The 12,570-nt window shown below is 35.0% G+C and overlaps 1 protein-coding gene across 1 annotated transcript in view; it reads right to left on the bottom strand.

The window, feature by feature from the left end:
- The window catches only part of LOC129227942 (trypsin-1-like), a 29,619-nt gene extending 18,229 nt beyond the window's left edge, over positions 1–11,390 (bottom strand). The window contains exons 1-5 of the mRNA XM_054862565.1: positions 11,387–11,390; positions 11,119–11,204; positions 5,007–5,116; positions 3,742–4,013; positions 1,400–1,557 (exon numbers count right to left, since the gene is read on the bottom strand). Of these exons, the coding sequence (XP_054718540.1) occupies positions 1,400–1,557; positions 3,742–4,013; positions 5,007–5,116; positions 11,119–11,204; positions 11,387–11,390 (630 nt within the window). The remainder of the gene's footprint in view (positions 1–1,399; positions 1,558–3,741; positions 4,014–5,006; positions 5,117–11,118; positions 11,205–11,386) is intronic.
- Positions 11,391–12,570: the final 1,180 nt, after the last annotated feature.

Here is a 12,570-nt window from a genome sequence, read left to right as displayed (position 1 = left end):
GAATGCGTGACCTTCGACTCCTCCCCTATCGGAAGAGCGCATGACGTCACTTCCTATGCCATTTAACTTCACAAGTGCTTGAACTTTGAAAATTAATTAAAAAAAAAAAACTACTTATCCTATCGCAAAATTTTTTTCACCTATGATGTTCATACATGTTACTCTATCATATAAAAATAAAATTGAAAAATCGAAAACTTCCCTATTGTCACACACAGTATTAGTAATTTTCAATTCTGATTACCACAATTGCATCAGTCGAAAAAAATAATTTTGATTAGCACTGTTAACGCTATGAATTTTACATCTTCATGGGAGAGGTATTGCCCCCCACTCCCTCCCTTCATTACGTCACTTGGGTGCGAATTACCACTTGAGTGCGCTAATATGCGTCAAGAACAGAACGGTCAGGTCTCAAATAAAATCGGGGAAAACGGTCAGGGAAACGGAAGACTATAACTGGTCTTTATAAATACTAGCTGCATCGCCCGGCTTTGCTCGGTCTACCTCGAAAATAAAAGTTACGTCAAGTGACTATCAGGTTTGAAGAAATAAAAATCAGTACAATTTTGCGGCAGATTCTGGAAAAATAACCAAAATGTAAACATTTTAAATCCCTCCATTACAGGAAAAGCCTTTAAAACAAAATCCAGAATTTTATTTGTTCATATTCGAGAAAAAAAATGGCAACAGATCTTTCATTTCATGATTTTCTTCACGCTACAAATTCTAATAAAAGCATTGTTACGGAAAGTTGAGATGAAGCATTGAATAATAGTTTGAATGAAGGAAAGCCTTCGAAAAATAGGGATATCATGTCAAAATCTAAGTGTCATAATTAATAGTTTTTAATTGATATCTCCGCTAATTATTATCAGAGGAATATGTTAAATAGCCAAACATAAAGACGGAAAGATTACGAATCCATCGATATCGGTTCGATGGTCAGCTCACTGTCGTTCTGAAGAAGAAACTTAGACATACATAGGTACACACGCTCAGTTTTTAATGATATAAGATTACAATTTTTTTAAAAAATCGAATAACGAAACCGCTTCGGTGTGGCAGTTGAATCAATTTTATCGCCGTACTCGGCAGTGGTCCTTAGCGTTTTGAGCAACATATCTAAACGTTTTCTTGCCAAGTATAATTTAAAAATTGGTTGGTTCAATATTATGCTTTTGCTTTCATTTCCCCCCCCCCCCCTGCCACTATGAGAAAGGTTTTCGGAATTAGACTACGTAAAGTACGGTAACACTACTTATAAATTATTTTTTTTATCGTTTTAAATTATTTTTCATGCCTGCAAGCGCATTGTGCTCAATATATTTTCCATGATATTCATCATATAATTTACACAATTTTCAAAAAATGAGTAAAATATTCAAAACATATTTACTTGACATGAATCTCTCCCACCTTCTCTGTAACCTGCGCATACTTGATTTTCCTCCAAAGGAAATATATGACCCGCTTCACCATACATTTGAACACAATCTCCATTTGAAAGGACAGGAACTACGACTTTTTGCAAAATGTCTTTTCTAAAGTAAGTTCCTGAAAATATCGATGAAAATAAATATCAATTTTTATTACTGACTAGATACGGAGCACATTTAAACAGGAAACCGTGCGATAGTGTTGCAATGGAAAAAGTCCAAATGAGTAGTAATCGAAAGAACGTTGTAAAGCATATTTTTAGGTGCATGAATTAGTTGCCCTCGCCTCCCCGTTATCGAAATATGAAGTCTGAAAGTCTGCCGAACTTTTAAGAAAAGTCGCTAAACGTCGAGAGTTAGGATGAGCAATGGATGAGCAATGTCTGCTAGAATGAAGTAGCGTGGATTAACATAGTGTTAATCAAGAAACAAAAATACTCTACTACCACAATTAAGAAAGAAAACACGCTACCTCACCAAAGCAGGTAGCATTTCCCAGGAACGCTTCTGAATCGTTTTTACAGTGCAGAGGTAATTCTTGTGAGCTGAATAAGATTTTTTTTTTCATTTAAACCGTTAAAAAAAATTTAATACGGATTAATAAATGTGTATCGCCAAGAAAAAATTCCTTTCTTTATATTCAAATGAAAAAAAGCTCAATGTTGTCAGATTTTGCACGAAAATTATCCGAGAGTTTTCTTTAACATGGAAGATTTCAGTAAAAATAAAAATCAACTTCACAAAAACTCAGACCTGATGGAGAAAAATGGCGGGGATTTTTGAAATCAGCATACCAAATAACATGTAAAATTTTTTTTTGTACTTTTCAAGAAACTAATTAGGTTTGTATAATTAGCAAGATATGACACATGCGAGTCACAAAAATTTATCTCAAACAATATGTTACAGAAACATGAGAACCCCGATTTTTAAATTTTTAATCCAGGATGTAGCAATGGGCTGAATTTTGCACATATTTGCCTTTTCCCTTATCTTCGTAATTGTAAGAAGTTTTAATATTTAAGACGTGTAATTACATTTCCCAAATTTTCAAGGTTTTCAGGCACTTGAAAATAAAGTTTATTTTTTTTTCAAGCATTTAAAATTTTTAGGAACGAATCATGCAATTTGTTGCTACTAGGGAGACCCCCAACAAAGTGGAATTCCTGAACCTATTAGCTTATAGGTAAGCTTATAGGTAAATCCATCACCGATTATTCTTGGTTGAATTTGTTTATTTGTTACGCACAGTATATTTATACAATAAATGTAGAGAACAGAGATTTAAAATTTAATTCATTAAGGTAATCCATTCCACAATCAATTTAAAATATTTTTTCATCTTTCTTTACTACAATGCTGAGAAAGTGGAAACACCTGTGAATATTAAATGAAAAAAAATATTCAAAATATTTTTGATTAATGAAAATATTTTCTTGTCATTACACCAAGGTCACGATGTCTTGCAAATCACCAAAATATATTGTTAAAAAAAAGTTGCTGAAGGAGAAAAAAAAAATCTTGACATGAAAATTTGGGTAATTCCGTGAAATGAAAATTTTCAAATTCACGATTTCAAATTAAATTCCCTGGGGTTCACTGTAAAAGCAATTCAGAAACGTTCCTGGAAACTAATAGGCAACTGATGTGCCCTATTTCTGCCAGTAACATATCTTGGAAAAACCAGGAACGTTTTCAGCTGAAAGTCAGTAAGTAACCTTTCTGAAATTATCTTTGGAGCTTTTGGAAGAATTGGGAGACCCCCCACGTTGAAGCCAGTCATTACTCGGGAACCTTCAAAAAAATTAGCTAGGTTTAATTTATTTGAGCCTTCCTGATTTACACAGAAAGCCTCCAGAAGCATTAAAACTGCCATGGCAGAATTATAAGTAAGAACCAGACATTTCATTTGCCTTACGAGGACCGCAGCTATACAGCAACTCACTCGTTCCGATTGGATGCGCAGTCTATTTGCAAGGGCAGTAGTTGTGGTTAAGTCGATACAATTAATAAGCATGCTCAGTCAATCTTTAAACTGGGAGCAAAAAATATTTTCCACAATAGTGAAAAGTCTGCATTCGTGCAACTTGTAGAAATTCAGGAAATTTTTTTGCAAAGATACCTGATTTTACGGGGAAATAAATTAAAGTCTGTAAAATCTCGAGACGCTCCACGGAAATAACCAGCAACGTATCGGAATTTATGTACAGTGTTGGGTGGGGGGGAGGGGGACTTCCCTGGAATAAACGGGGAATTTTCAGAGTTTTGCATCTCTAATTGAAATACGAAGAAAGTCCGTTACCTTCTTTAAAACTCTGCCCCCATCCAGCTACTGTTGCGTTCAAACCCGTAATATTCTCGTCTGGGCGTGGTAAACAAACTGGCCAAGCCTCTTGTCCGGCCATCGCTTCTAACCTCAGAAGAGCGATGTCATTGCTCATCTGATGGGGTTGTTGGTAGAGCGGATGAGTGACCAACATTTCCACTTTGAAATCCTTGTGGTCAGTCCCAGAAGACAAGTCATGCTCAAGAAGACGGACTCGTAGAAGGGCTAAATGCTTCTTCCTGCGATATCTGAAAAAGAGTTAGTGAAGTTGTGCGTACAGAGTTCAATAAGCATTTTTTGTTATCAACCCTTTGAAGAGATAATGTTGAAGTGATTTTACCCTTGTCGTTATAAAATGAAATATGAAAATTAACGGGTGGATCGGTTAAAAAGCATTCGAGGGTGAGCGCCTAGCCCGCGGGTCATAGGTTTGCCATCATTGCATTACAGTGCAACTTTTTTAAATATATTATGTTGCATAAGAGCTTTTTAGTATAATATTAAGTATGATAAAATTAATAAAAAATAAATAGGAAAACATCCAGCATTCTGCCCCAGACACTCATTTGAATTTGTCTTGAATTCAAGTTAAGTTTTTCGTAGTCACGATAGGACCCTACACGTTGGGTTTTTGTATCTATAAATGGTTCCTATCGTAATCATAATTGCAAAAAAAATATTTTGAATTCAAGACGTCAAATGAATGCTAAGGGCTGAATGCACGAGGTTTTGAGCTGAATGCTGAATTTGTCTAAAGAAGATTGTGCAAATTCGAGAGGATCGTTTATAAATAAAGTCGATTCCTTGGAACATGGACTCAGCCGCGCAGGGGGAGGCACATGCTCGCAGAGGTTCGTGTATCAGAGGAATTTGCATTACAAACATAGCAAAATAAATCAAAGAAACTTCAACTGCGGTCAAGTGGGAGCAAAAGTAATTCGTGATTGCTCAAAAAAAAAAATGAATATGTAGATTTAAATGAATGAAAAAACTATATTTTTTGAAGACAAGAGTAATCCACAATAGACTTCGATAGAGAACAGAGAATAAAAGCTCGTTAAAAAGAAAGAGCGTTTTAAAAGTTCGTTGCATCCCTTGAAAACGCGAGCTTTAATTTGTCAGCAACAAATTCAACTTTTCGAAATAATTTTCTTAATATTAACTTAAAAATTTTCTATTGCAACTATACCATGTAACTCTGATTTCTTCTTTGCTTGTTTTATTATTGAAGGTAAACTTACTCGAAGACACAATGCGCTGCGGTCATGACCCATCGGTCGTTTAAGAGGACGGCTCCACATTTATGAAGCATCTCGACAGCACGAGGCTCTTCGGGTCCTCTCAGAGACACCTGAGGATTGAAAGAAAATCTGTCAGCAACCAATTTCGAAACGCAAGAAGTACAGGGAGCAAACAGCAAACGCAAAATTACACAAACGTGCTTACGAAGTTTGTTACAACCAGGGTTGACAGAATTAAGAACAGCAAATACGGGATAGGTTTCTACGAGTGAAAAGGGGGAATGGGGGGAGATTAATGACACGTCTATGCATGATGAATCTGAAAAATTTAATCTCAACGGAGCATTAAACTTCACAAAATGTCGCCTATCAAAGTATAAAAATTGTTTTCGTTGCAATTGACGACGCATGCGCAGAAATGCAGAGGTGCCTACCTATGGGAGGGTCATGGCGCAGACTACGCCATTGAAATGTTTAGGGAGGGGATGTTTTAAGTGGTTTCATTTTGGGGGGGGTTGGCTATTGGGGGGTGGGCACTCCTCAGAAATATATTCTCCAACATCAGTCAATGAGCAAAGAAGCAACCATTCAGTTCGTCATGGTCTGCCGCCGAAACAAAAATATACAAACCAAATTAAAAGAAAATAATTTCTTTGTCTGCTGCCACAAGATTTTCTTCTGGCTCATTATTTTGCATTTTTTGCTTTACTTTATTTTTTCCCTTAAAGTAATGTCTCGTTCTGTAAAATAGTGTTATCAGCTAAAATACGGGATTTTAGCCGTCCCGTATGGAAGTTCCCCGGGACGCGGGACAATTTTTCAAAATACGGGACTGTCCCATGAAATCCGGGACGTCTGGCAACCCTGGTAACCAACGGCAGTAAGAATTAAAAAATTATTAATATTGTTACAGGCGATGTAGGGCTGTATTCGACTAGTTACTCAACAGATGGCGTCTCTAATATTAGTTGTTAGTTTCAGTGATGGTATATTTTGAGAAACTAAATAATGAACAACTAATCGAAAAAAATAGCAATTAAGGGACTGAAAACACGTGTTTGGAAGCATAAATTATTTGTCCCCGCTAGCCTGTTATCGAAATATGTGGTCTTAGTTTTTAAGTCCGTCGAAATGTTACGAAAAATCTAAGTTTAACGAACTCTGGTGAGAAAGGTTACACATCTTTCAAAGCTTTTTAGATGTATGTCCTGAACATGCAGACATTAAAGTCACGTAGTCTTTCATTTCTAATCAAGTCTTTAAGTTTGGCGACTTTTCTTGAAATTTCGGTAGACTTTAGGACCTTATATCTCCATAATAGGCGGGCGTGGATAAATAACTTACGCATTCAAAAATATGCCTCAATATGCTGTTTCAATCCAGGGTGAAGGAAAAGGAGGGTGGGACCGTGTCTTTGATCTTTCAGTTTCGCCGCTTAGTGGCTAAAGGAGGGGGGAAACGGCCGTGTCTGACGACATCCTGGAAGCACTGACTTGCGTATTTCCATAGCTCAATACTGGTTTGCATCTTCAATTTTAATTTTTCTGCTCGCACTGTTTATCGCACGGGGTCCCCTTGCCCGTGCCCTGGGCATGACATTTCCAAGAACCAGGAGAATTTTTTATACTTCATTTAAATTATTTTTCAAAAACTATCCTAGTGTTTTGAAATAAGTTCTTTAATTCTTAGTATTCCTTTCTATATTGTTTTCCCTTTTTCGTTCGGTGAGGGGGGGGGGGTGTAGTTTATAATGAATTTAAAACACAGAAGCAAAAATAAAATAACTAATGACGAAAATTAAGAGCAGCTGCAACATAGGTTTTGGTATAATTGGAAAAAAAGGGGTCAGACAGTGATAGGGGCGGACGGGCCCGCCGGCCGATGCACCCTCAGCGTACCTTGGTTATTATTATTTTCTTTTTTGCACCCTCAAATTTGTGTGACTTCGGTTTTTTTTTCATTCATTCTTTTTTTTTTATTTTTTTGCACCCCTTCAATCCTGAGCCTCTTTTTTTTTTTTTTCCTTGTTTCCTCAAACCTAAGCTCAGTTTTTCTTTCATCTCTTGAACCTGTGTACCTTCGGTTTATTTATTTTATTTTACTTAATTTTTTACGGACTAAAACCTGTGCGCTTTAGGGATGTTCCCCCCCCCCCCTTAAACCTGCGGACTTTCGAGGTTTTTTTTTTTTTCTTTTGAAACCTTTGGGAGTCAAGGTTGGTTCTATCTTGGGGAATCCTGTCCGCCCCTGAATAGTTATGGATTTCAGAGTGGTTTTTTTAAAAATTACCTTTGAATTCGAAATGTTATGCACTTTTTTGTTATTTCATAATCAATGATGTTTATTGAATGAAATTATTTAAGAATGTAAATTAATTGGAGATTAATAAAAAATATGCATATATTTGATGACTTGTGCATCTTTTCATTTCAATTCGGAGTGTGCTGTTTGAATATCTCTTTGAAATATAGTATGAGTTCTCAAAAATGTTTCATAGGATAATAAATCTCTTAATACAGCAGTTAAATATTGGAACAATGAGTGGTTTAAATGTCAAAGAATCAATATTTTTCCATTTTTAGTTGTTTTATCTATTTTGCAAATTTAAATATTTCATGGATTAATTTCTAGCAACATCTTAAACTGTTAAAAAACAAACGAACGAACAAAAAATCATTGGATGATGAACTTCAACGACTCGTTATGTGGTGTCATTTTCGGAGAATACATATTTTTATCATCTAGAGTTGTACATATATTCTACAAATGCAAACATTTCAGTACATGTATTCATTGTAGTTTATTTCATTTACTTGTTCCATAATCATCAGTAATTACGTAGCTGATTATAATTTGAATTTTTATCATTGATAACCAGTTAAAAAGTCACAACAATAGTTCTTGGAAATATATGTTTAAAGTAAAGGTAGTTGTTTTAAAAAATGTTTCAATTGAATAATATTCCTTTGTGGGGATATTAATACAACGTTATGTGCCAACCTGTTGTGTCAGTTTCGTATAACGCATATTTTTCCATCTACAGTTGCGCATATATTCTACAAATGCAATTTTTTTGCAGTATATGTATTTATTATAGCTTATTTCATTTATTTGAATCATAGACATCAGTAATTACATAGTTGATCATACTTTGAATGTTTATTAGTGGTACCCATTTGAAAAGTCACAGCCAATAGTTCTTGGAAATATCAGTTTAAAGTAAAGGTTTGATCTTAAAAATATTTCATAGGATAATTTTTTTGGGGGGTTATTAAAGAAACGTTATGTACCAACCAGCTTCTGATATTCCGTACATATTCCTCTATAGTTATTTTAATATTCTGCAAAAATAATATTTTAATATATGTATTTATTGTAGTCATTTATGTACACAGCTATTTGCATTTTGAATCAACATAGTAGTTATAAAATCTTTCCATTATACACGAGTAACAGTACTTGGGAAATATCTGCTTGTAATAACAGTAATTGCTTTAAAAATGCTTCATGAGGTATTTAATTTCTTTCATAAAAGACGTATAAATGAAGCATTACCATGTGGTAATCAGTTTCTGAGTATTTGTATTTTCCCCTCTATGTTGTTGTATATATTTTATAAATGTAAATATATAACTATTTTGAACTAATATAGTAACTATATATTATTAAATTCAATCATTATTCATTGAAAAATTCGTTTTTTACTTCTCAGAATTAATATTAATTTATTATATTATTAATATTAATAATGATTCTTTCTCTCTTCTACAATTTTTTGAAGATAAACTTTAAAGTAAATGAATAACAGTAATTTCTCTTCCAAATCAGGAAAAGATTTTTTGTAGCAGTTTACGAATTTAATGACTCTTATAGATTACCATTTTCTTCGAATAAAATTATTTTAAGTTGTATTCAAACTTGGTTTAGTTTCATAATAATTATCGTTTGACATCACTCATGATCAAGTTTTGTTCTTCCATTTTATTCGAATTCAAAATAATTCTCGTAAAATATGGGTGAGACACTAGTATCAAAGAAGGTAAATTAAGACACGAAGACTTAATTCCCCCCCCCCCCCCCGAATTATGCTTTTACGTCCAAAAATAGGAGCGAAGCAATGCTATTTCCTATTGAAATCGTCTTAAAGTGCTCCGCGAGTGCTTCCGGAGCTACGTCACCAATTTCATACCCCCACAACCTGTTTCGGGAGATGGTCCAACCCTAGTCTCCTCTTCTAAAGACCCTGGTTTCAATCAGAGACGGGTAGACTACCATTTTAGGGTGGGTCTTGATGAGGAATGACCCCGCCCTCTCCCCATTTCCAAGAACGAACTTACGATTTTAGGCACGAAATATTTCTGAAACAGCTCCGGTGTCAATAAAAAGCACCAAATCGGTCAAGAATAAGGTATATCATAAGGCATAAACGTTACTAATTAATTTTATAAGCAATGAAGACAAGCTGTATTTCAAATGTTTACTTTTGAAATATTTTAATGAATTAATTAGAGTACTGCAATTGTAAATTTTTTATTCATAAACTGTTTGAACACAAAGTTGGTGTATAAAAGTTTCGCCCGTTTAGGGAGGGGGCTGACCCCTATGAACCTCCGCTGTTTCCGCTTCTGCTTTCGACTGCTACCTACTTCGATTCTCTTTTTCATGTTACTACATTATTCGTATAATTCTCTAATAAGCAATCAAATAAATAAAAAATCTTAAGCACTTTCTCGTAGAAATCTCCATTTTTATTCTGGCTCGTAATAAAATCATGATGGGTCAATATTTAATAATTTCTCAATGTTATGCTGTTTCCAAAATATTAAGTTTGAACTTATAATTTATTTTCAAGTATGCGCTTGCAATTTTGCTTTAGCTTTGGCTATACAGCTAATTCAGGACAATGCCTAGAATATTAGGAAAATGCCAAGTTAATATTTTTTGAAAGGTTCCTGATGTATTCCAGAATTTGGAATTCTCTTTTATGCAAAATGTTCTGAACTCTTCAGAAAGATTCCGGGTTAATTTCAAGAAGGTTACTGATTTTTAAAGATAATTTTTCCTAGTTTTGCCAGATATGTTACTGGCAGATATTAGGCACACCAACTGTTCAATATTTTCCTTGAACGTTTCTGATGTTTTATCATTGTATATACGTTAAAAAATGAAAAGCTTAAGTGTAGGCTTAGATGAATCCTCCTTTATTAGCTTTTAAGAACGCACTTCAAACAAAATCCTTTTTGCTCCACACAACTTCATCGGAAAATTATCATTTTCTGATTTGGAATTTTCGTCCTTCTTAAGTAGTTAGTATAAGTTGCGCAAAAAAAAAAGAGAGAGAGAGAGAGAGAGAGAGCTTCACCTAAATAAAAAAAAGAAAAATTAATTTGAATTTTGACATCTTGAATTTAAATTATGTTTTCTCAAACACGAGTGTGTGTGTGTTTGTATCTGTATGCAGGCATGAGTGTGGGTATGTGTGTGTGTGTGTATGTATGCATGTGTGTGTAGGATATGGATGCAACCTGGAGACTTTGCTCGCTAGAGGAGCAGATTGGGAGGGGTCGGTGGACGGTGGTGCTGCCAGAGGGATACGGGGTAAAATAAAATCGGAAGAATTCAAAACAGTCAAATGAGAACAATAAGCAATGTGATTGCTCAAAAAAAAAAAAAAAAAGAGACAGATAATATTGTAAGACAAAGTTTTAGAAAGAAAGGAAATTTTAAAAGTCAGGTACATCTATTGTAGCTATTTTTAAATTAACTGATATTGGTATAAGAACAAGGGGCCGCACAAGTTAACTCAAAATCTATGCATGCAACTGCTTTTTCTTAATTTTTTTTTAATTGAAATATGCCGCTTGTCCGGACGTCAATACGTACTTATGTATTTGTGTGCAGAAAGTTTAGCACACAATCTAGTTGCGCACTTACTTTCTTTTTTTTTAATGAAATCGGCCGTTTTTCTAGATGTCAGTCCGCATTTATGTATTTTTGTGCACAAGTTATGTCACATTGTATGTATGTGTCGTAAGTAACAAATTTATTAGAAATTAAATTATAGATTGAATAGAGAGATTTTGTAATTGGTCAAAAAATAAAATGTACTTACCAAAAACGGAAATTCTCCCTTCTTAGCATTTTCTCCACCAATGATCTTTGATGTCCTGTGAAGAGGCCTTCCACACCTACGCTGTCCTAAGTAAAATAAAGAAAAATGAATGAAAATGCAGTAATTCAGAAAAATAAGATGAAAGGGGCATCCTGTTGTTTCTCATGCTCCTCAAAGTCATTTGCCCACAGCACACACCAAGGACCCTTTACTGATCCGAAAAATCTGACCGATTAGGGGGCGCTGTGAAAAGGCGAACCTTCCATACCCATGATTTTAAGCCATATTCAAGAGTGCCAACAGTGGAGGATCATGGCGCAATGTGCACCATTAAAACATTTTTTAGTAGGAGTTCAGATTTTATTTATTGACTTATTTATTTATTTATTTATTTATTGAGCATTTAAATTCCTTGAACAAGAAATAATCAGTTGCATAAATGACATTTTTAGGCGTATTCCGCCCTGCTTCGAACTAGCATGCCTCCATCCGTTTTCTGTATTCCATACTGGGCATGACCCTACAATGATCTATACTACCTCCCCTATCCACACACACAAAGTGTGTCAGCTATTCGTCGTTGCTGAGTCACGTGACTTGGGGGGTCTTCGCCTCAGCTTTTGCTAAGCCAATGATTAGACTTGCTCCCTCCATTTATTACTTCTGCTCTAAAGTCAAGATCTACTGTGGCTATCTCAGTTTTGACAACTACGAACCCATTTTTAGCCTATAAACTTCAGACCAGGATAAATATCATCCTCACTGGTTTTTTGCTCTTAAAATCGTTCAGAAAACTGTAGTCTGACTCATAAGTACATGATTTTTTTTTTTTTTTTTCATGCCGAATAGCAGTTTTAATTTTATCAAGGTTTAGTTGGTGAAAATACAATTTTGAATGATTAAAAGTTCTGAAAACCCAGTTCGCCAGGGGCCATTCACAACGGTTTATTTCAAGGGTTAAAATTTTTTTGACTTCCTAGGACTCATTGACCCCTTTGTGAGCTTTATTGACCCCCAGAGGGTAGGTATCGACCACTTCAGGAAACTCTGTTCTAGATTTATTTTTTAATTTTTCTACAACCTAAATTCTAAATTCATGATTTAGCAAAACAATAATAAGGTCAGCAGCGACAAACGAAAATCGCAAAGAAGCCCTCTTTTCAAATTGAAACTTTATTTTGGGCACGGCGGGCGTTTTCCATGCATTAAGCAAGATGCGGAGGGTTAGCCATCTTCGCTCGAAACCCAGACTGCGAGCTTTGTCAGCGAAGAATGAGAAATACTCTCTTTGTCTATCCTCTTCGCAAATCCAAAAAACTACAGGGGCACTGCAGCCACTGTCTAATGGCGGATGAAAAAGGTAAAACAAACAAATGCCGTAACTTATGGCTTGCTTTGACGCTTAGTGAATGACAGTAATTTTTCATCGTGTTTGTGGGAAGCTTTCTTTTC

This window comes from Uloborus diversus, chromosome 8 (assembly GCF_026930045.1).
Source record: "Uloborus diversus isolate 005 chromosome 8, Udiv.v.3.1, whole genome shotgun sequence".
Classification (NCBI taxonomy): Eukaryota; Metazoa; Arthropoda; class Arachnida; order Araneae; family Uloboridae; genus Uloborus; species Uloborus diversus.
The sequence above is the reverse complement of the archived record's forward strand: the minus strand, read 5'-3'. Positions and strand labels throughout refer to the sequence as shown.